The sequence below is a fragment of the Trachemys scripta genome, chromosome 1, assembly GCF_013100865.1.
Source record: "Trachemys scripta elegans isolate TJP31775 chromosome 1, CAS_Tse_1.0, whole genome shotgun sequence".
Taxonomy (NCBI): domain Eukaryota; kingdom Metazoa; phylum Chordata; order Testudines; family Emydidae; genus Trachemys; species Trachemys scripta.
The window spans coordinates 188173685-188201297 of NC_048298.1; the positions used below are offsets into that span (position 1 = coordinate 188173685).

Consider the following 27613-nt stretch of genomic DNA (forward strand, 5'->3'; position numbering starts at 1 on the left):
GTGGACAGCGCTTTGTCAGCAGGAGAGTTTCTTCCACTAACATTGGGGATGGATTAATTAAGTTGACTGGAGAGCTCTCTCCACCATTGGCTTAAAGTGATGGCGCAAACAGAGATGTTGAAATCCCTAATCACGCTGCAGGCAGCATGGCTGTGTGCTTATGCTCCCCTCTGCCCCCACACTCCACTGATGCAGAACTGCTTGCCATGCCCTCCCCAAATTCCTCCCACACATTCCTTGCAACCTCCCAGGCTGTCTGGGTACCCTATTCACTCTGCACCTTCGGATAGCTTCCAAAATGATAGCTGGACTTAGCACAGCTATAAGAGCCTATACTGCCCTGCACTATTACCTCCCTTCCCACCAAGCGTTTTGTGTGTTGTTAATTGGTATTTAATAAAAACATACTCTCTGAAAGATGATCATTATTTGTTTGCTTTACATGCTGGTTACTGCTGGAATTAATACACAGTGGCAGTTGGATCATTTTCAGACTACAGATTTTGGTCAGGAATCAACATTTTCATGGAAGGTGGAAAGTTAACAAAGCAGGCAGAGTGCTGTATAGAAAGATTTATTGCTTGTACTCATTATCAAAATAGTGCCTCAAAGCTTCCCTGATTCAAATAACCCCGCATTGCACCCTCTCTAATAGCCCTGGTATTTGGCTGCTCAAAATCAGCTGCGCAGGCGATCTGCCTCGGTGCTGCAGCAAGGGGGAAACTGCTCTAGGTTTCTAAACACTGACCGGTAGCAGTCTGGAGTTGCCAGCTTCCACACAGCGATCGCTATACGCTTTTCCACCGAGAGGTCAGCTCTCATTTGGGTGTTGTTATGCCGCAGTGCTGGGGCGAGCTCCCCACACAGTTCCAGGAAGGTGGCTTTCTTCTTCTGAAAATTCTGCAGCCACTGCTCATCATCCCAGACCTGCATAACGATGTGATCCCACTATTCACTGCTTGTTTCCCAAGCCCAGAAGCTACGGTCCACCATGTGCAGGTGCTCCATAAATGCCCAAAGTAATCTGGTGTTGTTTCTTTCGATGACCTGGAGCAAGTCCGGCAACTCTGATTCCTATTCAGATTGGGAGTTCATGATATACTACTGCATAACCATCCATGATTTGTTCATAACAGTGACCACAACAATAGAGAACAGTGCAGGATCCATCCTTTCAGACAGAGATGGTGGGCGCACATTGAAAAATGCTGCAAAATACAGTCAGAAGCCCATGGAATGATGGGATGGGAAAAAAATGCATCATGGGTGTGGGCTCAATGATCCACTCTGCCTTCCCACAACTCCTAGCTGCAGAAGGTGGCAAGTAACATAGTGGGATAGCTACTTACAGTGCACTGCTCTCACTGTCTATGCTAGAGCACCAACTGTGTATGCACTCCACCAACAGAAGCTGCGTTGTGCGAATATGCTCAAGCAATGTAATTATAGTGCTTTTAGATAGTCGGAGTAACTTGTGTCCACAAAACTCTAGTGTAGACAAGGCCTCAGTCTTTCATCAAGCACCCCGTTCAACAAGATGCATCTCAGTGAACAGATACAGAATGTCTTTCTCCACCTTGTAATATACTAAAACAGTCTTTTGTTTTTAGTCACAAACATGGCCATCCCTTGCTGTCATGTCATTCTTTTTCACTTACAATTAGTTTCAGTGTTTATAGTTGCTTTGTTGGTATTCCATTGCCTTTTCTGGGTTATTGCCAAGGTGGATGATTGAGCAATATGTTACATCATTAGCTAGCCAGAGAGGGGTGACAACTCCCTTCCACTTGAATTGGCCATCACCAAGACGTATTATTTCCTGGGGACTCACTTTCACTTCAAGACCATAAGGGCTTAATTTTCAGTGTAGTGACATTATTCCTTAAATATTTCCCATACGCACATCTCACGATAAGGGAGTGTCGCTAAGTTACAAGCTTTTAGTAGAGAAATTGCATATTACCCTTTATAGTGAATGTAGTGAGTTTGTCAGGTCTGAGGAAGGAGCTGCTTGCAAAGAATATTGAGCCATTTGCCAGTTGTCACCAATGGGCCTTGGTGTCACAGTGGGCATTTACTGTGCTGAGTAACATTCAGTTCCTTACAAGGAGCAGTGATTGGCTGATGACTACCGTCAGGTTGATTCCCATATAATGTGGATAATGGTTTTAAAAACTAACATTTGGTTTGATATTGATATACCGAAAGTGTCCTTTCTGGTTTGCTGTCAAACAAGGATTTGAGGAAAGGTTCATAAGTCAGGAGTGGTAATCTGTAGCACCAGTAAAAAGTAACACTGTATGAGAAATGCTACTTTACTTTGCCTTGATACTGTAATGCTGCCTGCAGTGATTCAAGAGAAGGAGTACTAACCTCAGGGCAGACTGTCAGGAAGAGTACTATCCCCAAATTGGCTGTGAGTTCTATACTAAGGCTATGTCTACATTAGCACTTTTGTCAGCAAAACTGTTTTCAGTCAGGGGTGTGGAAAAAAATGAAACCCTGACCGACATAATTTTCACTGATAAAAGCACCGGTGTGGACAGCACTATGTTGGTGGCAGAGCGTCTCCTGCCAACATAGCTACCGCTGCTCATTGAGGGTGGTTTAATTATGCTGGTGGGAAAGCTTTCTCCCGCCGGCATAGAGTGGCTACACAGGAAACTTTACAGCGGTGCACTTGAGTGGTACAGTTGTGCAGCTGTAAGGTCTGTAGTGTGGACATAGTCTTAGATTTCATCAACCATTTATCAAGTGTAAATTCCTTAGGCACTATAGGAGCATTAACATGGAGTCACAGACAGTCCCCTGGGCTACTCTGTGCTATCTCACCACCCAGGTGAGCGTACTTTTTTGATCAATGGTCCTTTACACCAAGAAACACAGCAATATTTAAGTTACTCTGAGTCCCAAAGGACCAGTCATTACCCCAGGTCAGTTGCACCTTAAGTCTCACAACAAAGATAATGCTTGTAGCCAATCCTGTAATAAACTATACAAAGATTTATTAAATAGAAAAAAGAAATTTAGAGAATTCTTTACAAGGGTAAAGCAGTAAACATACACAAATGAAACTTAAGATTGTAACTCAAAAGATAATACAAGTTTCTATAATCAGCAACTCTATGTCCTTTAGCACTAACCCAGGCTAAGCAGCTGGAGATCTCTTGCTTATGCCTGGAAAAATCTTGTCCCCAGAGTCCAAGCATCAGTTCTTGTTAGGGGTTTCATACCCCTCCTGCCATGTACTGTGAGCTGGAAACTCAACTGATGGAAGGAACCCACTTGCTTGACTTGTCACAGGGAGGAGGACAGAACAACATAAGTCTTTTGTTCTCTTGAGGGTTTGTAGGGAGATTCCAATTGCAGGGTCCCACAATAATGTGTCTGGTATTGATGGACCTTTCCTTTTGGGAAAGGCATAACACTTTCTGTTGAAGATGAGCCCCTCAGTAATTAAGGTCTCTATCCTATCTGGTGATATACACAGTCACAGAGGTTCACAGTGTAACTGCTGAAATATTAACTTACAATATTGGATACAATATTATACATTTATATTAATGCACGCAGCAATTCATAAGCATTCAATGAAGTCTAAACACGTTCTTAGAATTGTTAAAATAGATATTAGAATTATAATACAGGTTGGCCAGACTGATTCTGGTTATGTAATTTATCAGTGTCTAATTGAGACATGGGGACCTTGGTATGAGCGGGCACCTGATCTGCCAGCATCACTGGCATGTCACATCTAACCTAGCTAGAGCAAAAAAACTATTCCAAGGTTGTCCTTGTGCCAGATTTTTAAATCTAGTTTCAGCCTGACCTTTTCTGGCCTTTGTGGTGCATAAAATGAGATGGCTGTTATAATTTGTGAAAATGCAAGCTAACTTAGTGTTGGTTCTCTTTGACCATATATTTATGCATAGAAATAACATATCAGGTGTCTGAAATAAACTAAAAATACCTTTCCTGAATTCTGTGGCTTGTGGAATAGATATGAAGTATTTGACCTATGCTCTATTTTTTCCAGGCAACACCCTCAACATTTGCCCTTGCACCTTATTCGTCAGACTGTTGCACAACATTGCTGCTATACTATCCATATTTGTTAAATTTTTTACTTTATATTGTGTTGCCAGTAATTTAGGTTATTCCATATAAGAAAAACTGAGTACAGTTGCTAACTTTCTCTAATTTCTATCCTTTATTTGAAATAGAGAGTTTTTGATATTGGGGCTGCCCTTGCCTGGGTGAAATGTACAGGCGAGTTCAGTGTTCTACAGAAATTAGAAGAACTTGGAGATTACTGTTGGCCTCCTTTAGAAGCTTTCTTTGCTAAATGTAAGTATAATCATTGTGACAGGTATGCAATTTCCTGCAATATTCTGGATGAACATTATTAAATTGGGCTACACCTTATTGAATTAAATTTTAAATATCATAGGATCTCATTATTAAAAATGCAAATGTTTGTGTTGTGGGATTGTATGTAAGCTGTGTAGGAGACCTGACTAATGTAACCTTGGGAAGTATTGAGCTTCAAAGGACTATTTTAGAAAATGGGCTAAGACAGCAATGAATTGATAGTTGTGCAGGTTTCCTAGGAGGTATTTGGGAGGAGAGGAATGCAAATGCACATCTCTGGACCTGATCTTTTCAAACTTCACTTTGGCGACAAGACCTTTTGGCTATGAATTACCTATTCCCAGGATCAAAAGTCCCAAACAGCATGGAGGAGTAATTTGCAGATTCATGGGGGTGTTTTTTTTCTGAGCCAAGGCAATTATGAACTTGTGATCATGAGGGGGGAACAAAACCTTGGTGAGGCTTGAAGGACTGCTCACCAACCAGAGACCTTGTAGGACTTGGGGCGATCTCTGGTCAGCTTATTAGCATGCATGTAGGTTCTTTTATTGGTTTTAATATGTTTTCTATATAATGCTTTTACTTTAAGAATAAACATATTTGCTTAGGAAGAGCTGTGATAACTTGTAACTCTAGCAGTTACTCTTCCCAGGCTGTAAACAGTGTAAGAAAAGTGCAGACACAGGCTTGTTAGGTGGTCTGCCTTGCTGAGGAATAACAGTCTTAAAGGAGAACTGTGCAGCCTGGACATGCCCTGGTCAGAAAGTAGAGAGGTGCATATGTCAATCCAAGAGCGGTAATGGCTTAGGAACTGGAAATCTAAGAATGGGTGCCCTTGCTGGATCATAGGGGGGCAATTCAGGTGCAGTTGCTCAGACTGTGATAAGCATTTAAAAAAAAAAAAAGGGGGGGGGGAGCTTGCCTTTTAGTGGGGGGGTGTGTGTGTGTGTGTGTGTGTGTATGTATGTGTGTGTCTGAGTCATATTCATATATAATTTTTTTTTCTTTAGCTTTGGAGCAGTTGAGGGCATCATGGGAAAATTAGAATTTTTTCAGTTCAGAAGGATTATTCTCTCATACTTACGTATTTCTTTTCTAATGTTGTTCATTACAAAGGATATTCTTATCTTGACTTTATCCATTCCTGCTGCTTATTCCCTCATTGACATCCTACTCTTAGTCAGTGATACAATCAATTGCTGTGAACATGACTGTCTTAAATATCATACCCTCATTTGTGGCATAATTAACAAGAGCCAGAAGAACTCTTAGAAAATAACAAAGGAAAAGACAGAACTTGATTATAAGCTAAGTGAAACAGTTTCTAAATGCAGTATACTTAATTTTTCCGTGAAGTCACCCACTCTTCAGTTTTGTCAGCTATTCTAAGTCTAGAAAAACAGTTTAGCAGTCTTTCCTTTGAAATATCCAGTTTTGCTCCAATGTTTATCATCGTTCTTGCTACAGCTGCCATTGGTATGCTATCCCCTGCTGTATTAAAAATAAGCTTTTGATAATTGGGATGTGTTCCATCATCAGTGACAATCGAATCTGAATCCTACTTGGCGTGAGGTACTTTTTTTCTTAGAGAGATGATAAACCAGCATGTTTTCTCTTACCTTCCTTTTCAAGTTTCAGAGTGGTAGCCGTGTTAGTCTGTATCAGCAAAAAGAATATTGGCCAAACCGGACAGTCTCTATGCAAAAGAATAAATGGACACAAATCAGACATCAAGAATTATAACATTCAGAAACCAGTCGGAGAACACTTCACCCTCCCTAGTCACTCGATTACAGATCTCAAAGTCGTAACACTCCAACAAAACAACTTCAAAAACAGAATCCAATGAGAAACTGTAGAATTGGAATTAATTTGCAAACTGGACACCATTAAATTAGGCTTGAATAAAGACTGAGTGGAGGGTCATTACACAAAGTAAAACCAATTTCCCCATGCTAATTTTCCCCCCTATTGTTACTCACACCTTCTTGTCAACTGTTGGAAATGGGCCATCCTGATTATCACTACAAACATTTTTTTTCTCCTGCTGATTAATAGTTCACCTTAACTGATTACTCTCGTTATAGTTGGTATGGCAACACCCATTTTTTCATGTCCTCTGTGTGTGTGTGTGTGTGTGTGTGTGTGTGTATATATATATATATATATATCTTCCTACTGTATTTTCCACTGCATGCATCCGATGAAGTGGGTTTATAGCCCACGAAAGCTTATGCTCAAATAAATTTGTTAGTCTCTCAGGTGCTTCCTTTTCAAGAATAACTATTAAAGAAAACAAAGCTGGTCTAACATTTGATGGAAGACTTCAGTGTAACAAAAACCAAAACAAATATAAGAATTTATATCTAATTATAAAGAAGTGATTCTTTAGCACTTTCTAAAAATTATCTGAAGTATAGTTTAAAAAAAAAAAGTTAAACAGGAGTCCGTAAGTTTGACAGTGTCTTTAGGCAAATTAGGACACTGATCATTTTGGTCCCATAGAAAGTAGTGAGAAGTCAGTTTCAAAGTTAAAACAACTTAATAACATTTGAAGACAGTCTGACTATTGGATAGGATCAGAAATTTTGCAGTCATCTTGCTCAGGAGGCTTTGTCTCTTGTGATGTCATGTGGATAGGATGGGTGCCTCCATTAAAAGACAACATTCCCATCTACTGAAACTGTCAGATATTTTTATAAACTCTCTTTAATTTTTTCATTTTAAAATATTCCAAACTAGTAATAATTAGCTCTAAAGTATTAGCCCACTTGGTTTTAAATGTAAGTTCTTTGGGGGTACCCTCCGGTACTCATTATCTGGCTAATATTTTTCTTAGTTCCCAAAGTCTTGAAATGGTAACGGATTTAACAGGTAACTTTACACCCATTTTGTGTGGGTATTTTAAAGCATACAACAGTAGTAGAGTGAAAGATTGTTAGGTTGTCATCTTAATGAAACTCTTTAACTGCTGTTCATTCTAATACATGGCTGTGATGGTTAAAACATTTATCTGTTTGTTCTATTACTGTGATTAGAGTTGAATAATATCTGTGTCAGCTTCATGAAAATTCTGAATAAATTATTCAGATATATGAGAATTTAACTCTTATGATAGAAAAAAGTTCTATTGTAGTAGCAAAAGGCTCCATGGCACTGAGGTGTAGACTGAGGATGGCAGGATTTGGGTTTTTAGTACAAAGGGAGGATCATTTAGTCCTTGATTCAGCAAGGTACTTAAGTACATGCTGGCTTCAAATATATGCATAGTGTTACTGACTTCATTGAGATTGCTCACATGCTTGAAGTTAGGCATTATGCTCGTAATTTTAAGTACCTTGCTGAATTCAATTGGGACTTACATTTTTTGTGCAACAGTGGAAGCAAAAATAATCCACATTCTGTTTGAAATGTATTACTTTGTTTTAGCTTATTTCTGTTGTTGATGAGGGGAAAAACAAAACTAGACACATCCTATTTCCAGTTATAGAATATACTATGATTGTTAAAAGCAAGAAGTTAAACCTATTGTTGTTTGGCTTTTGTTTTTTTCCCTTACCTTACTAATTTCTGCCTACAGATAAACATTATATAACTAAAGTTGCATTGGAAGACTGCAATTTAGTTGAAGAGTTTGAAGCTCAGAGTTGTGAAAACTGTATAAAGGTAGGACAAAACACTAAAGTGGATTTAAAAAAAAAAAAAAGGTCAAAGTTACAGAAACTTGTAGGGAAGCTATTGGCCAAAGATAAGTATTCCTCTCATAGGATCACATGCCAACACTTATTAGGAGTTGCATGCCTTTTAAGATAATTACACTGCTCCAGATCAATTAGTTATGAGTACATTTCAACATTTGGTATACAGACAGACGAGACACTTAAATACATATTGTTAAATGCTTTTATAGTACGCATCACAGTTGGGATAAATTCTGATTGGTTACATATTTGTTTTTCTTGATCTTACAGAAAAGTGAATTTATGAAAAAGAGAGGAAATTGTGAGTTTTCCAAAGAGAACCTTGATTTTGCTATAAGCTCATACACTAAAGCCATAGAATATTGGTAAGAACTAAGTCAACTAACTGGATCATCTTTGTTTGTTACATTTTTATCTTCTTCCGACTTGTCTTGGTTTGTTGACCACTCATTTAAAAATCAGATGATGCCTAAGTGACTTACCACAGAGTTTTGTCTACATTCATATTATCTCTGTTTCCTGTCTTAGCACTAAAGACACTTTTTATCTGTGTCTGTGTTAGTGAAGTTTAAAAAAAAAAAATGCCCATCATTACTAATACTAGTTTAGCAACAACAGCTCAAACAGTGTTGGTAGCTGTAGGGTAAATGGCCCTTCAGCTTCAGAAGCCACTTTCAGTGCTGTCTGTTAAACATGGTCCCATCAGAAAAACAAGATACACTACTGAAAACAGCTACTGGAGCTGATAGCTGCCTACAATAGGGCTCCCAATGTTGCTGGCACTAATGGGGCTGACCCAGTGTTGGCACCAGTGGGATATTTAGGGGTTGAGAACATGCTCACTTTCATCTATATGCGTTGCTTATTTTTCCCCTGAAGTCATCCTTTGGGTGGTTGTGGAAATTGTTTTCTAGTTATGACTTCAAATGAGAAACAGTAAAAGTAAAACTAAAACAAATATTGTGCATGCCAATGGTACAGTATTTATTTAGTGTATAATGCTATGCCTTATAAAATGAACTAGCAACAAAACATTGGCTTGCTGAAATTGTTACCAGTGCTATCACAGGCAAGTGCTGCTCTTGGCAAATTCAGTTGTGTCTGTGGAAAGGCTGTGAACTTCATAAAGATTCCTATCTTAGGGAGTATTGGGTCTGACACATATAGTAGGCATGCATTTGGAAGGATTGATGCCTTTCTAATGTCTCCCCTCAGATTGTGTGCCAACTAGTAAAGTAGATTTCTTCTTTGAGTAGCTTCCTGTGTGAGTGCTCCACTTTAGGTGAGTCTGTGTCCCTGTGCCTGTCATTGGAGATTTTTGGTCGCAGTGCTCAGACCACTTATGCACTCCCGCCGTCTTGGGCCGCTTTTGGCAGCTCTATATTTCGCTAAGCGGCCAAACCGCCTTCAGTGCCTTCTCAACCGCTTTTGGCCTGAGATGGAGCCCTTAGCAGAGCCTATTAAGTATATCTAAAGTGTTACTCTTTAGTGGTGGTGGTGGTGTTGTTATAGTGATAGAGTAGAGTTACTTTGTTTGAACTATCCTCCTCTCCCCTCATTTTCTTTCTTTCTTGTTTAAAAAAATATTTTTTTCACTAAGAATCTGTTATTTACTCCTGAGGGAATTCTGCTCCAAAACAATAAAAAAATGTTGCACAATATTTTAAAATTCTGCATATTTTATTTGTAAATAAATAAATGTGGCGGCTCCAGCAGAGGGGAGCACAGGCCACTGGCTGTACAGAGGTGGTACATCACCCTGCAGTCCCTTCCTCCCCCACCCTCTTGTGGCCATTGCATCTACTTGAAGAGTGGAGGAAATAGGGGCTCTCATGCTGTACCCCCCCCCCCATATGTAGTTTTCTTTAAAGATAAAGTTATGTTATGACCATATCCAAAGTTCTTACCAAAAATACCTTCCTCATTCCACCTGAATTAGCCTATACCTCCCATCTTTCTTCCCCAAGCCACATGCAATAAAAGGGAGGCCCTGCTCCACTTGCTAGACTTTAGAAGAGCGCTAGCATTCTGTCTCAAAATAACTAAACTGTTCAGAAAATTATCAACATTGTTCCTTTCTATTACTTAAAGATCAAAGGGCTCAGCCATATCTAAACAAAGGCTTTCAAAATGGATTTCCAGTTGCATTCACCTCTGCTATAGTCCGCATGATTTGCAACCCCCCTCTCGCCTCCCAGGAACTCGAACACACTCCACAAGATCGATTTCCACCTCTCTAGCCTTCCTGAACAATGTACCAGTCACAGACATTTGTAAAGCAGCCACCTTGGTGTCACCCACACATTCACAGAGCACTGTGCAATTGTGCAGGACTCCTCATCAGATGGACTGATTGTCTTATCATTGCTCATGAATGCAACTCTGAAGCCCCATTCTTGCAACCAAGGGCACTGCTCTACAGTAACCGAAAGTGGAGCACCCATATGGGACATTACTCGAAGAAGAAGAAGAAGAGGTTACTCACCCTGTGCAGTAATTGAGGTTCTTCGAGATGTGTGTACCTATTGGTGCTTCACTACCCACCCTTCTCCACTCTCTACATGGACTTTGCGGTAGAGAAGGAACTGAAGGCAGTTTGGCTGCACAGCGCTGTATAACTGCCAAGAGTGGTACGAGATGGAGGGAGCGCATATGCGGCCCTAACGGCACTACTACCAAGAATCTCTGGATCAGGGATGCAGACTCATGTAAAATGGAGCATCCATAGGGGGACACATCTCAAAGAACCTGTTATTACACAGGGTGAGTAACCTTTTGTCCAGAATTAAAGCTGTTGAGAGTCAAAGCAATCAGGTGTTGCTACTATTATTATTCAGAAAACTCAGTTGCACTGGGCATGTTGTTTTACTTTAGATGGCTATGCTAATCAAATAAACTGTCCCAGAAACCATTTCATTTTTATTGCATCATGTGTCCTTGCAAGAGTCCAAGGCCTCCACACAGGAATTGTATTTTTGTTTGCTCATGTTAATAAGGACTTTTTCATTTTGCTATGTCTTCACAAAACACAACTATACATATATTGTTAGATGCTGAGACAGCAAAGAACACCTCCCATAGTGCCCAATACTGTTGCTGAAAGCAGGGTTTCAGGTGTGAGGCATTGCACTGAGAGATGTCAGAAGGAGGACTGAAAACAACTTTTATAGCAGCAGTGCTTTTGGGCTCCTGTCTATATTCGAGAGAAGCCTTTGTAGATTGTGCCAGTTCACACCTACCTGAGATGAAGAAACTATTTAGTACCAGCCAGCTTGTAAAATGGTTAGGACAGTGATATGTGGAATTAAAACATAGTTTATGTATTGCATGCTCAAGGTGTTCTCATTGTTTTCTGCAGCTTCTTCACGTGTCCAGCAATTAAAAAGATGCAACATAGTTGTAGATGCTTGTGGAAGCCCTAGTTGCTTATAGAACTGAGTGGAGAACTATAGTCATAATCATAGACAACAAACTTGAGAACCACAGGCTGGAAAATTGCTTCCTTTATGAGTATGAGGAAGCTAATTTCTTTTCCCACCATTTTGGTATTCTGCTTTCCCTCAGTAGTTAGGGACAGTGATATGTTTGTTATTTGAAAAGTGACATTTTTATGAAAATTGTTATTTAAGCATCTACCACTAAACCTTATGGCCTAGCACTCATCAGTGTTCACTTTACCCCTTATAATTCTTGCAGATTAGACATTCCTATATTTCAGTGATAGAATGCTCCCTACTTCTGTAGTAAATAAAAAAAGTATTTGTGAAGGCATCGTGGTAGAGCCTACAACACAAGGCTAGTCTTCCTCTTTCAATCAGAAAATTTCGTTAGCTGTCAGTCTGCTGCAAGAAGATTCGTGGCTAGCTGGGAGAACCTCCAGAACAACAGTCAAAATAGAATAAAATATTTCTTGTTTTCTTTGTTAATGTTTGCTATGTTAAACCAAGTCCTAAGCAATAGTACAAGTCACAAATGAAAAATCTGTTTTGCTGTTGTGCTGATTTTTGCTTCAACTCCTCTGGATAGCATTGGATTGATCCAGGAACAGAGAAAGTCTATAGTAATTCATTCAAGAGGGCTTGATGGAGTAGTTGTATTAGTGTATTGTTCAGAAACAAGAATAAATTTGCCTAAAAACCATTAATTTCCATACCAAATAAAGTGGGGTATATATTACAGTACAGCTGGCCTTTCTGCACCTCAGGCACCTTTTCCAGCCTGAAAAAGTGAAGTTGAGCTAAGAGAAAATCATGGTAAATGTACCCTCTCAAAGGATTTGAAGTGCACTTCAATAAGTTCAACAGAGCTGAGCTGCAATTTATCTTCACTAATGCTTTGATTCTGATATACCCCATTCCTTCCTCCCCTGAGTATTTAGATCTTTCTCAGCTGTTTTTAACGGGGGGGGGGTGAGAGGCAGGAACTGTCAGAAATGACTGAGTTCTGTACCTTCCTTGGCCGAGATTATACATCTGAAATCAACGGGACTATTCAGATTAATAAAATTAAGCATGTTTGTAAATATTTGCTGGATTGGGTCACAGACTTGCACATATTGAGGAAATGAAGTTGTTGGAGAATTTTATTGTGAAAATTGTTTTTTCCTTATATTAGACATTTTATACTGTTCAGAAGTAATATATTTTATTAACTGATAACTTTTAAAATAATTTCTTTTTAAGTCCTGAAAACCATCTTCTTTACGGTAACCGGGCTCTCTGTTTTCTTCTCACTACACAATACTGGTAAGTAAATCATTTCTGGGATTTGAAATGCTGAATTTTCCTGTAATTGTAAACTCTGAATTGACAGTATACTTGGTAAAGTAGTACTTTAATCTCTCGAAGATACAATACTTGGTTTCCTGAAGTAATAATGGCACAGTATAAAGCAGACAGGATAAAACTGGTTGTTTTCAGGCAGACTAAAAAAAAACCAAAAAACAGCTATTTTCAAAGTGTGAGCAGTGTTGTCATCCCAGTTCTTCGTTAGGCTTCACATTTAAGTTTCATCTTTAACCTTCTATTTTATTGCTGTTTGTCTGAGCAGAGCCATCCAGCAAATGTGTTTATCTTGTGTGGTTGAATTTCCATTCATTTGAAAGGAAATTCCACAAGGAGATATGATTGAGAACTTGAAAGATGTAAACATCTTTAGAAAACAAGTATATTTTGAATAGATATAATTTGTAGCAAATACAAACTAAAGCTTATCTGATCTTTTCCTCTAACTTTCCACCAGTGCCAGTGATCCCATCCCATCTCCTGATATACCTTACCCCCACTCTGATCCCCTCCATTTCCCTGGTGCTCAAACTCACTCTTATCACGCTTCCTTCCCTGGCAGCACAAGCATGCTTTAGTTTGTCCCATCTTAAAAACCCACTGTGACCCTACCTGCTGCTTTAGCTATTGCCCCTCCTCCCCTTCATTTCCAAACTACTTGAATGCATTATCTACTCCAACTGTCTGGAGCTCCTCTCCTCCTATGCCATTGTAGACCCTCTTCAGTCAGGCTTGCTATCCTTCCACTGAAACGGTTCTTGCCAAAATCTCTAATGAACTCTAAAATCTCTTAAACAAACAAACAAAAAAAACCCCTCAGAACCAGTACTCTCTTATCACTGTCTTTAACTTTTGACATTTTTAACCATGCTCTTCGTTAAACTTTGTTTTCCCTCTGCTTTCATGACTGTCCTCTCCATCCACTCCTTTAGCATTTTGTTAAGAATCCTCTTCATTTCCCTCTGCCTTTCTGTGGAAATCCCAAAGGGCTCTGTCCTTCTCATCTCCTTTTCTTCCTAAGTGTTCCTAGTCATAAATATGACTTCAGTGTTTTTATACTGATGACTCAGATTTACCTCTCCACTCCTGATCTGCCTCCTGTCAAAGCTAAAAATCTCATCTCGTGTCTCTAGCATTTCTTTGTGGATGTATAGTTGTCAGATGAAGCTCAACATCACCAAAGTAGAGTTCTTGATTTTCCCCCCCATACAGGCCGCTTTCTCTCCCGCTTTTAGTCACCATAGACTCGATTTCCCTTTCACTCAAGATCACAATTTGGGTGTCATCTTTGACTCATCCTTCTATCTAGATCAGGGTTAGGCAACCTATGACATGCATGCCAAAGGCGGCACACGAGCTGATTTTCAGTGGCACTCTCGCTGCCCGGGGTCCTGGCCACTGGTCCGGGGGGCTCTGCATTTTAATTTAATTTTTAAATGAAGCTTCTTACACATTTTAAAAATCTTATTTACTTTACATACAACAATAGTTTAGTTATATATTATAGACTTATAGAAAGAGACCTTCTAAAAACACTAAAATGTATTACTGGCATGCAAAACCTTAAATCACAGTGAATAAATGAAGACTTGGCACACCACTTCTGAAAGGTTGCCAACCCCTGGTCTAGATCCTCACATCCAAACTATGTCTAAATCTTGCTGATACTTCCTGCATAAATCCTCAAATCCTGCCTTTCCTTTCTATCCAAATAGCTAAATCTCTCATCCAGGTTGTCTTTTATCTTGCATCTCAGTCACTGCAACGTCCTCCTTTCTGGTGGTAACAAATCCTGTCTTGCCCCACTTATAGCCATTTAAAATGCTGATGTAACAATCAATTTCGATGGCTTGTTTTGACCACATCAACCCTTCTTTGCATCCCTCCATAGTCTCACCCCTTCTCCACTGTATCAAAATACTTGTTTTCACCTTTAGCGTTCTTTTGCATGGTATCAAGATGTTGAACCCTGCGTCTAATGCACAAATGATACCTGTTTTGATTGCCACAAGGCCACCTTATTGTCCACTTTCAGATCCCTCTTTACAACTCCTGTCTCTCTTGACGGCTACACAAAAATTGATGGTTAGGCAGCTGGTGTGCTGTGCTTCTTATGCTAACCTGTATTGTCCTATTATTCCTTTTTAGTCCCCCTCCATAAGTTTGTTATATACACTTGTTGTCTGTAGTCTTACACTTAAATTAAAAGTTCTTTTGGGCAGGACTTCTTTCTTTGTTATGTCTGTACAGTATCCAGAACAGTGGGGCCCTGAACTCTAGGTATTACTGCAATACTAATAAATATTTCCTTTTTTTTTTTTATTTTTTTTTAAAGGAGAGCTCTTATTGATGGAAAAACGGCCTCTATTTTGAAGCCTAATTGGCCAAAGGTTAGTTTAATGTAAATTTGGCAACTCTCTTTACAATAGAAAGAAAAATATGTCAGGTGGCCTATATAAAAGGTCACAGTGTCTGATATGAGGGCACAATCCTTTTAGATGCAGATTGTTCTCTGCTCCAGTTAGCTCTCATGGAAGTGGCAGGAGCTCAGCTCAGTGATCCGACTAAACTTAAAAAGATAAAAAGTTAGATTGAGATATATTTTTAAGAATATTATTGGGTGGTGTTTTTGTATGCATGAGGGTGGAGAATATATTGTACATATTAAAAACACTTGTGATAAATCATGTATTATGTTGCTACATAGCATTATAATATGCACAACACTTTATAATAAATATGCAGAACAGTGAACAAAGTCTCATTCCCAAAGTTAAGTCTAAAAAGACTTGAACAATTGTGTAATTGTCCATATTTTAAGTGCAAAAGTGGTATTGGGGTTTAGGGAAAGGCATCTTCACTTTTCTCTGAAACCAGAGAAGGGATACTAGATTTGATGATCAATAGTCTGTTTTGATGTGGCAAATCTTATGTAACACTGGCCATTCAACAGTTGGCTAGAACAGACAGTAACTTGTATGTTACTGAGTATATAAAAACTTTAACTTGTTCAGTCTACTAAGATGCTCTTTTTGGATATAGATTAGTATTTTTCTTTTTTGAAAGAATCATCACTTTATTAAAAAATTTAAATTGATATTCACGTTAGGGTCATTATCGCTTCTGTGAGGCTCTCTCAATGCTGGGAGAACATGAATGGGCCCTGGAAGCTAATGAGAGAGCCCAGGAACTCTGCAAGAATATTCCTGAGCGAGTTAAGGATCTTATTCTGCAAAACACAAAGTTAAGGAAGGAAATGGAAGAAATTAAAGGTAGCTTTTTCTGTCTTCAAGATACTTTCTGCATACAACAAAGTACCTTAAACTGCAACTTTACTTTCAAATGACATTTTTCAGTTGCTGGATCAGTGCTTTCTGTGTTAAATTTCTATAGGTCGGAAAGCAAGTAAACACAGAACAAAGAAATCATTTTTTGAGAAAAGGTAAGTTAAAGCCAGATTTATTTTTATTTATAAAAAATAACTCAATCTAAAGTTAATGTAATGTTTGTTTAAATAGTACAGAGCACAGAGTTTGCTTGAATTACTATGTTATACACAAACAAGTAAAAATAAAAGGGAAAGACGCAAGTATCTGAACCCAGCAGTGTCTAATGCCTGTTAATCAGAATGAGGGGTAGTCGTGGAGGAGTGTAGGAAACAAAGTAATTAAAAATATATTTCATTTGTTTTGTGCTAACTACTACTACCTCTAGATTTGTTTTCTTTAGTTTTTTAGTTTTCCCCAGGTTGTAAATCTAAAAAGTCCTGAAAACAACTAACTTTCCTTCTGTTTATCTTTGTTGCAGTACTGTAGCTATTAGGGAAGCAGATTGGGAAATATGTTACATTTAAAGAATGAAAAGTCTTGATTTAGATTCAGCTAAACCACAGAAAATCCCTGGGGGTTAAAACCATATTGAATCCTAGATATATGGAGTAATTGAGTACCAATCATATACATGTATTAATCATAGATTAATTTTTAGCATCACTGAAGTTTAGCATGTACATCTATTGGGCAATCCCAGTCTAGTCAAATGTATCTTTTCGGGTCTGTGTTTAGAACAAGATAGGATTTGACCTGTCAAGTGTTTTTGTTCCCCCTCCACCTTAGTCCCTGTTTATTTAGCTGTGTTAAAGTGCACGCCTATCAACTAAGCTTTTTTCTCTAAAAGATGCATTGGATTTTATTGTTTCACTCGTAAGCTTTATGGCATGTGCCATTGTAAAAAAGAATGCAGTAACTATAATTAAAATCAGTTTTCTATAAAAATTAATAACCTGAAGAAACTTCCTTCCATAACCTCCTTTTCTGTATTGCAAAGGCAACATTTGCTATGGCATATAGAGCATGATTTATCTGTAGACAGAAACCGTATAAATGTACACTCTTTATAGAAAACATCACTCTATTTGATTAGAGGTGCTGGACATTTAGTTCTCTTCTTGCTGGTCAGTAGTCTGAAGAACTTTGAAGAGCTTGGTAGCTTGGTTACATGACCACCTCTTTAAATATGTCTAAGCTATCTGTGATTCATCTATCTATGGGAATTTTTTGCAATGCATATACAGTCTATAGTCTTAAGTATTGCCTATATGACTTACCAGCATTGAAAACATCATTTTATTTTCCTTAGAGAATATGGTTCTTCATGGTCTGATTTATTCACGTCTCAAGAATCAAAAGAAATGGACAAAGAAAGGAGGAAAATACAAGCAGATTCTAAAGACCATAGCTGTCATCAAAAACACAATATCAAGGTAACTTTAATCTTTAAATTGTACTGTTACTGATTAGAAATTACTGTCAATAACATGTGCTTTATAAAAATTGTGGACTTTCTTGATAGACACAGTTTGTATTCTTGAGTCCTTAGAAACTGTCCCGGAAGCTCTGATAAACTGGAGCTGACAAAACTTGGCTCACTACTCACTATCCCAACTTTGATAAGTATTAGGTGACCATATGACCTCCTGAAGGGCTAGCCGCTTTATTCAGCTCATCTGTCCTGCTGCATCATGAAGCTGAGTTCTATGTAGATTTCTCTCCTGATGCAAACTGTGTACAGCCTTGCCCTTTTTTCCTGATTTGAAGGAATAGTTGGAAATTGATTGGATGGGGTGGAGTTTGGTGCTGGGGGAAGAGAAGAGACTCCCAGCTGGAGTAGACAGGGATTGTTCGGGGCTCATTGGAAGAAAGAATCCTAACTGACACTGCTTCAGTGGCCAGAAAACCATCCCTACTTGCCTCCTGGCACAGTCCAATCTTCAGCCACAGGAGTTTGGCCAGTCATTATGTACTGCCACAAAATGTTGGGTGCTTAGTGAACAAAAATACAGTATTTCCAACCTCAAGCATTCAAAAAAGGAGGTTTTTTTAAATTTGCTGTCCTGTTTCTGAGTTTTCAGTGTGCATTCAGGTTACATTTTTAAACTCTTTTTTCTGCAACCATAAAAGCTATGGGTAAAAATCCTGGTCCAGTTGAAATCAATGGGTGTCTTGCCAGGATTTCACACCAGATACTTTTAATATGAAACCTGAGGTTCTCATGCTTTAATGTGATGCCAGGAGCTGGGGGTTTCAGTAAAACACCAAATACCAAGACAGATTTGCAGTGAAGTTCAGGTGGGAAATTCCAGTTCACATCGCTGGAAACAACACTGTTTGTACCTGAGCAGCAAGACCAGACATTAGATAAATTTTAGAGAATAGATAGGAAAGACTGAAAACAATCAGTAACAGGACACCTAGTATTGACTTTGGATGTAAATCACTGGCAAGCGTATTGTAAATTCCCTAGAAAGCGATACTTTCGTAACATAGGAATAAGTAATGATGATTGCAGAGTAAATCTCTATGTTAAGAATTTAGGCCTGGTATACTTCAGTGGGAAAAAAACATGGCAGTGTAGCTGTTCCAGTACAAACGTCTAGTGTAGATGGGAATTGTAAAGGTTCAGTTATCCTGTCTTGCAACAACTCTTGGCTGGTACAAATCATATTACACTAGTGTAACGTGTGTTTACACCGTTGGAAATACACCACTAGCTACAGGGCCTGGGATAAACAAGGCCTTATTTGCTCAACTCTCGCTAGGACTGGTATAAAGCTGTATGCTCCAACTGAATGAAACTGAACAAAAAGCTGTTACTCTCTGAAGGCATTCTTTCCTTTTAAATTCAACTTTTCTGCCTCTTTCTGACTCCCTTTAACATTATCAACTACTAGAAATTAGCAGGTTAGTTATGCGGCATACTAATGGAGGCATGATGATTCATAATGTGGATCTAACAGCAGTGTAAAAATACATTTGCCTACTATGTAAACGTGGAAGAAATTCTGCCTAGCAACGGGAAAACGGGTCTGGCTAGAAATAAGGCTGAGTCATTTTACTGAGAAATGAAACCACATCAGAAGAGCAAAGAGTAGCAAAATAGAAAGTAAGATTGAGCAATGAATTAATTGGAATGCTCTTATTGAAAAGAGGAAGTATTATACACAGGATAAAAGGAGGACTTGAAAGCTTCAGTTCTTGTGTATTTGTGGGTAGACTGCCTCTTGTGAAAACATGCCACCTGTCGTTGAACTAGGAACATCTTTGTAAAATAGGTCAGTATACATTGTCTCCTTTAAACTGATAAATACTTTCTGTACTACTGAATTAAAAAGGAGTAATATTCTAATGCAGTTTAAATAATAAAATTAATATGAATTTGAAATTGAATTTCAATAATACATTATAGAAAGGAAACCAAGTGCCTTTTGAAACTCGGTGTCCTAGAAAAATGATGTGAATTTAAAGAGCTAGTATAAAAGAGGAGCTTCCATTGCTTGATATGGGAGAGAGAGACTATCTTATTTCAGATAATCAGTGTTGCAATAAACTCTGACTGTAACAAACTTTTAAATATTCTTTAAGCTACTGTTCAAAGACTTGGTATATCTTAGGAAATTGTATAGTTGTATCCATGCTAAATGTAGATGGATAATATTTTAAACTGTCCTAGTTGTTTTGTTTTAAACTACAGTTAACTATATGCAAGTGCAAATATTTGGCCTTATCATGCATACATAATATTTTGGGGGGTTTTATGGTGAGCATCTCGTGTGTATGGGGGGGGAGCAGGCGCGGTGGGGTGGCAAAATTTCAGTTGCTTTAAGAACTATAATTGATTATCTGAGTTGTACACACTAATCCAGTGTTATAACTGAGCTTTTATGTAAATTTAAAATTAAACTGCTAATATTTTTAAAGAAAAATGAGAGAGAAATTAGTGGACGTTGGGGGGAAAAAAACTTGTCAGTGCATTATATGTGCTTATTTCAGTGTGCTAAGAAATTCAAATTACTGTACATTGAAAGAGCAATTTCAAACTTGGCCATTCTGATTTGAGGACAATGTACAAGTGAAGCCTAATTTGAACTTTAAATTCAGGTAACTAATTTTTTTAAAAATATAAAAAGCATATTACAATTTTCATAGGGCATGGTATTTTTTTCTATGTAGTAAAATTCCATTTGAGCTGCTAATTTTTTTTCTTTAAAGAGAAGTTAAATTTGACTGAAGACAAATATTGGAAAAGAAAACAGTTGTGAGGGGGAGAAGTATGGCTAAGTTCAGAATCATGAGGAATAGTCTTCACTCTGTTCCATAGTATGAGAACAAAGGGACCACTCATTAATATTTAATAAGCATAGAACAGTATCACATGTATTCCTGCAAACATTGTTGTTTGAAAAATAGCTCTCCTGGTTTAGGTTTGAAAAGAATATAAAGTACAGCCTGACTCTCTATTTGAAGCAGAAAAGTCTTCAACTTGTATAATGTAAAGGATATCAGGGAAGGGAAAAAAGCACAAGTGTAGAAGGTGAACAGCCACACATTTATTTGCTTCCTGGATAGGCTTTTTGAAGAAAACCTACTGTTCCCCTTAAAAGATAAGGGGTCAATATTGGTTTAATGTGCAGAGTTGGAAATTTCTCTGTAGAATAAGGTGCATTATAGAATCCAGTCAAAGTTAAGAGTTTCTTAAACACTGTGATTTACTGAGCAATAGTGTAATTGAGGAAATTGGAGGGATGATCTAGGCTCCCTCTTTGTGTTCCCTTTGATGTCTCATCTACTCTCCACAAATTCAACCCCCAGTCTCTCTTTCCCCTCATCCTCACTCTCCCCACTATGAGACTTGGCCTGAGGGTTATCATACTGAAACCCTTAGATGGCTGAGGTTGCTGCCAGAGCAATACATCTAAGAGCTGTGATGCTTAACCTCTTGGGGATCAGTTTCCCCTTCTGTCTTCCCCCTCTTAAATATCACAGAAGCCTTGGAGTGGGCAGAAAAATGTGGGGGAGCTGATACATTAGAGACTGAGGAGCACAGCTGTGCCGTTCTGACAGCTGCCCTAGCCTAAACCTTTAGTGAGAAGATTAAGAGTATGAAGGGGGGGGGGCAGAATGACTCCTTGTGGACAATTTAACTTTGATTGGTCTCTACTTTGATTGGTCTGATACTCTTAACAGTATCTTCAGTTTTCATTTTTTTTAAAAAACAGGGAAATTTAAACATTAGCATTTTAATAGACTCATAGAATATTAGGGTTGGAAGGGACCTCAGGAGGTCATCTAGTCCAACCCCCTGCTCAAAGCAGGACCAATCCCCAGACAGATTTTTGCCCCAAATCCCTAAATGGCCCCCTCAAGGATTGAACTCACAACCCTGGGTTTAGCAGGCCAATGCTCAAACCACTGAGCTATCCCTGTCTCCAGTGTAAAAATACATTTGCCTACTATGTAAACGTGGAAGAAATTCTGCCTAGCAACAGGAAAACGGGTCTGGCTAGAAACCAGGGTGAGTCACTTACTGAGAAATGAAACCACATCAGAAGAGCAAAGTTTGGGTGTTTGCTTTTTAGCAACCTAATCATTTTTAACAACCCTTCCCCAAGCAAATTAACACTTATCAGCCAAGGTAATACCTACACAACCTTACCTCTGTGACATGCCCCATGCATACAATATCACTCTAAATTATTGTGCTTCCCCATTCCTAGCAAACAGTGAACAATTATACAACACCCCTTACTAATAGCAACAAAATTTGGTAAACATTCAATATTACAACAACAACAACAACAACCACCATCTTAAAAATGACTAAGGCTACGTCCTCACTACGGGGCGGAGTGGGGGGGGTCGATTTAAGATATGCAAATAGTGTAGCTGAATTCGACATATCGGATCCGACTTACCCCGCTGTGAGGACGGCGGCAAATCGACCTCTGCGGCTCCCCCATCGATGGCGCTTACTCCTACCTCCCCTGGTGGAGTACAAGCATCGATTCGGGGATCGACTGTCGCGTCCCTGTGACGTTGTGCAGTCTATATGGTTTTATAAAAACTTGATAATAAGTCAATATAATGTAACTGAGATAGTTTTAGAGAAAATACGGTAATAAGTGAATGTAAGTAACTGGGATATGCCTCATGCAAAAGGTCTCTTGTAAGGTATCATTACAAAGCTTATAATCTACTGAGTGTGATCATCTGATTTGTATAAATGTACCACTCTTGTATCTAAAACTAGAAATATAAAATGTAACTCTGAGGGCCTATTGTAATTGTGTAAAGTGTGGACCATTAATGATGGTTTGGAATCTTGATGACTCCCATTGTCTGCAGATGGCTGTATTTACCTGTGAATCTTCCTGTATATGTGTGTGCTGGCAAGTGAGTAATGAAGTCTTGCAATGACATGTGATCATGTCACCTGAACTGGAATCCATCTTTAACCTGGTGCTTTTCCAGTGGTGGGGGGGGGGGGGGGGAAACCCAGAGAGACAAAGAGTTCCCGCCTTATGCAAAAGATATATAAAGGGGGGAAGAGAATAGAGAGGGGAGAGAAGCCATCATGAAGAATCCCCTAGCTATCACCTGAGCTGCAACAAGAGCTGCACCAGGGGAAAGAATTGTGCCCAGGCCTGGAAGGTGTCCAGTCTGAGAAAAACTTACTGAAACATCTCTGAGGGTGAGATTATCTGTATTTAGTTTGATTAGGCATAGATTTGCGCATTTTATTTTATTTTGCTTGGTGACTTACTTTGTTCTGTCTGTTACGACTTTGAACCATTTAAATCCTACTGTCTGTATTTAATAAAATCACTTTTTATTTAGTAATTTACTCAGAGTATGTATTAATACCTGGCGGAGCAAACAACTGTGCATATCTCTCTATCAGTGTTATAGAGGGCGAACAATCTATGAGTTTGCCCTGCATAAGCTTTATGCAGGGTAAAACGGATTTATTTGGGTTTAGACCCCATTGGGAGTTGGGCATCTGAGTGCTAAAGACAAGCGCACTACTGCGAGCTGTTTTCAGGTAAACTTGCAGCTTTGGGACAAGTGATTCAGACCCTGGGTCTGCGTCTGGAGCCAGACGGGAGTGTCTGGCTCAGCAAGACAGGGTGCTGGAGTCCTGAGCTGGCAGGGAAAACAGACGCAGGGGTAGTCTTTGCACATCTGGTGGCAGCTCCCAAGGGGGTTTCTGTGATCCAACCCGTCACAGTCCCGACGAGACGCGATAATTCGATCCCCGAGAGATCGATTTCTAACCGCCGATTCAGGCGGGTAGTGTAGATGTAGCCTAAGGTTCCAAAGGGCAAATGGCTCCCAAAACAAAATCACAAAAACTAGAAAAGGGAATAATTCCACAGAATCATTGCCATCTGTCATGAGGCAGAGTTACGACTGTCTGGATGTCACTTTGAGACTTTAATAATTTTTTATTTGCTTGCAGTAGGGACAGTGTGGGGTTTCAGAGAGGGTGTGTATGTATGATAAAGTGATGTGTATAGGTGTATGGCTTTACCCTTGCTTTCCTTGTTTGTGGTTTTGAGTTAGGGAGTGTTTGCCCATAGCAAGCAAAAATGTTTTTACAAGGTTTTTTTATATTTTTGAATTCTTGTCAATATTATATGCAATCATGACCTCTATGCTTGTGGCACTACGAAAAGTCTTGAATTTTAGAGACAGCCCTGAAGATCTGAGCTACCAAAAGTCGGGTGGTGTGATATCTGCCAAATTGGTGACAAAATTAGAATTTGATTAAATATCTTCTTCCCGATACATTGTGATTGGATGTAGCTCATGTGGGCATTTAGCTGAAATACGGTACTAATAAAGCAAACCATGTAAGGTAGAAGCTTGTGTTGTGCTATTGTTTTAGATTGCCCATAAGTATTCTGCGTGTTTTATTGACCGAGGCAAGTCCCAGTTGCTACCTTAAAGAGACTGCTGTCTAAATTTTAGATGTGACATAGCAAGTGGGAGTGCCAAATGGTAGGGAGAGATGAGAAAGAGGACAAAGGTTACAGTAGTGCAATAATGCAACTGTGCTGCTTATGCAATGTGCACACAATGGTCTGTCCATCTAGCTTTTTAATTAAAAAAAAATTGGTATTAATTATTCACTTATTGTTGGAATAGAAGAAATAGTATTTAGATGAGTGAGGTTAATTGCCTGGCAGACAACAGTAAGGAAAGCATGACAAAGAAAGTCACAGAGATACTTGTGGGAGAAACAGATGAACAGGGCTTTGAGGCTGGTTCACTGGTAGAGTAGATGGGGGTTACGATATTGGAACAAATATTTAGGTCCTGACCCTGCAAACTCTTCCATATGGATTGACTGTATAGATATGTGGAGCCCCCTGGACATTAGTGGGTTTGTTCCCACACACAACAGCTTGTAGGACTGATGCCTTAGTTAACTATCTATGCTCTAACGCGAGGTGGCCAACCTGTGGCTTCAGAGCCGCCTGTGGCTCTTCAGAAGTTAATATGCGGCTCCTTCCATAGGCACTGGCTCTGGGGCTGGAGCTATAGCACCAACTTTCCAATGCTCACTGTTCAACCCTTGCCTCTGCCACAGTCCCTGTTCCCACTTCTCCCCTTCCCCCAAGGCCCTGCCTCTTCCAGCCCCGTTCCCCGAGCCTGCCACACCTCACTCTTCTCCTCACCCCCCAGAGCCTCCTGCGTGAGGCACAGGGAGGGAGGGGAGGCACTGATCCACAGGGCGGCTGGCAGGCGGGGCGGGGGAGCTGATGGGGACTGCTGACATAATACTGTGGCTCTTTGGCAATGTAGATTGGCAAATTCTGGCTCCTTCTCAGGTGCAGGTTGGCCACCCCTGCTTTAATGTATTTATAGTGAATGAGAACATAAGTGAGTTACTTTTACTCACCAAAGTTGATCTCTTCTAATTTTACTTTTTTTTTTTTTTTTTAAAGAAATTTGTCCCTATTCTAGTGCTTTTAACTGTTGATACCATAACCTATTTTTAATATTTTATTTCTTCAGATAATACTTATAGTTATCTGTAGCGTAAACATAGTTCTAATATGTCATTGGAACTTAATATTTATCTAATATGTTTTCTGTGAAAAATCTAGCTTGTTTATTTGTTGTTAGGTGACTACTGATGCTATAAGTGCAAGAAATAAAGACTGGTCTTCAGTGCTTCCATCAGGTGAGTTAATTTTTATTTGCCTGAGTTCGCTCTAAAAGTAATGGAAATTCAATGAGGGTGTGTTTTGGTTTTTTTTTCTCCCCGCCCCCCCCTTAAATAACTGTGCCACAGTCAAGCAGACTTGAAAATACTGTATATCTAAATCTCAGTAAACTGTCATTTGTCTTATATTTTTTCCCCATTAATTGTCATACTGCTCTTCTTATCCAGCTGTCCCGTTCCTGTTTTATTCATCCATTGTTATTTAAATCTTACTCATCAGTATGCATTTGGAATTGAAAGTGGAACTAAACAGACCAACGTAAATGAGTCAGGCAAGAGCAGCAGGTTAGACTATCCCTTTGGACAGGAGATGGATCACTTGGTGATTACCTGTTCTGTTCATTCCTTCTGAAGCAGTGGTTCTCAACCTTTCCAGACTACTGTACCTCTTTCAGAAGTCTGATTTGTCTTGTGTACTCCGAAGTTTCGCCTCACTTAAAAACGACTTGCTTACAAAATCAGACATAAACATACAAAAGTGTCACAGCACACAATTACCAAAAAATTGCTTACTGTCTCATTTTTACTATATAATTATAAATAACATCAATTGGAATATAAATACTGTACTCACATTTTAGTGTATAGTATATAGAGCAATATAAACAAGTCATTGTATGAAATTTTAGTTTGTACTGACTTCAGTAGTGCTTTTTCTGTAGCCTGTAGTTGTAAAACTAGAAAATATCTAGATGAGTTGACGTACCCTCTGGAAGACCTCTGTGTACCCCTACGGGTACCAAGTTTACCTTGGTTGAGAACCACTGCTCTGAAAAACCTGGCATTGGCCACTGCTGGAAGACAGGATATTGGGCTAGATGAACCTTTGGTCTGACCTAGTACAGCTGCTGTTATGTTTGGTCCAAGATTAGAATGCACCTTTTTCTTAGCGTGCATGTATAACTTTTAAGATACATAATGATTTCAAGACACATAGTTTACTAATCAGTACCAAAATCAAAGCCCAACATATTAAAAAAATAAATAAATAATAATTTGTAATTGGGGAGAAGAAGCACTTTAAGCTGTAGTGGTTTCCATGCACCTTCCCCCCCTCCAGCCCTTAGTTGTTTTTGAGTTTAGACAATATAAAAAGGTATAATGCAATTCAGTATTTTATGTGGCAAGTAAATGTAAACACTGAGGTATAGCTCCACTAAACTCTTTTTTTTTTTTTTTCCTTCTTTTTTCTTCTGTATATTGGAATGAGGCAGGTTACTAAACGAAGAGTAGTGTCAGAATAAAGACACTGCATATAGGTGGAGGAAAAAGTAGAAATTGAGGAATAAAGGATGTTTTGAGGAAATCTGGCTTCCATTTGGAGTAAATTAGAAGTTAAACAATCAAGGGGGATACAGTGTGTAGAGAGCACATAGTTCTCTAGCTACTGACCCCATACACACTAGCAGTCACTATCCATTCCTTATAGATTCCATAAGTTTTTGGATAAGAACTTGAGTTTCTTGCACACACAAAAATCAAACAAAAAAATCTCTTTATAGAGGATCATCCCCATTGCAGGGGTGTGTATGGGTGGGACTTCTGTTTCTGTGCCAAAGATGAAGATTTTAAGAGTTATGTAATTGTCCTCTTCAAAAAGAGTTTGCTTTTCCTAAATGTAGTTAAGTGTTGATATTTCCTGGTAACAGTTGTAAGTGGTTGAGGAGGCATGAGAGTTATCCTTTGCAATCAGAGTTTGTTCTTGTTTAAAATGGTTATATAGAATTGCAAACATTTCTGGTTGCTGAGTGAAGAGTATGTTTACAATATGAGGGCTTGTTCCTGCAAGGCACTGGGCCCTCTAGCCCGACCAAGCAAAAGTTAAATACATGCTTCTTCTTTAAGTAGTGTCCCTAGGTATGCTCCATTATAGGTGTGCCCAGCTCCTCGCCCGCTTCGAGGCTAGCCAGCATGCCAGGGCACTTCCCTCTCAGTTCCTTCTCAATCACTCCGTTCACGGATCATTAACACTCCATGGATTTGCAAATTTAGCTTCACTTGAAGCTTTTTTTTCTTTAAGTACTTTCGGTTTTCCAGTTCGCCCTGCCAAAAAAAAGACAAAGAAAAAGAAGAAAAAGAAAAGAAGAAAGGGTTTGCCTCCCACCAATCCTGGGACCTCCTGGACAAGGTTATGCCTGGCTCTCCAGGCTTCAAGAAGTGTTTGACCTGCAAGGAATCCATCCTGGTAAG

At 39.1% G+C, this 27613-nt stretch overlaps 1 protein-coding gene across 4 annotated transcripts in view; it reads left to right on the top strand.

Moving 5' to 3' along the window:
- TTC3 (tetratricopeptide repeat domain 3) overlaps positions 1-27613 on the top strand; it is a 137086-nt gene that overhangs the window by 29139 nt on the left and 80334 nt on the right. For all 4 annotated transcript variants that reach the window (XM_034752701.1, XM_034752718.1, XM_034752727.1 and 1 more), the window contains 9 exons: positions 4224-4347; positions 7952-8037; positions 8343-8437; positions 12755-12817; positions 15192-15246; positions 15966-16128; positions 16250-16298; positions 17495-17618; positions 25324-25381. In XM_034752701.1, coding sequence (XP_034608592.1) covers positions 4224-4347; positions 7952-8037; positions 8343-8437; positions 12755-12817; positions 15192-15246; positions 15966-16128; positions 16250-16298; positions 17495-17618; positions 25324-25381 — 817 coding nt within the window. The remainder of the gene's footprint in view (positions 1-4223; positions 4348-7951; positions 8038-8342; positions 8438-12754; positions 12818-15191; positions 15247-15965; positions 16129-16249; positions 16299-17494; positions 17619-25323; positions 25382-27613) is intronic.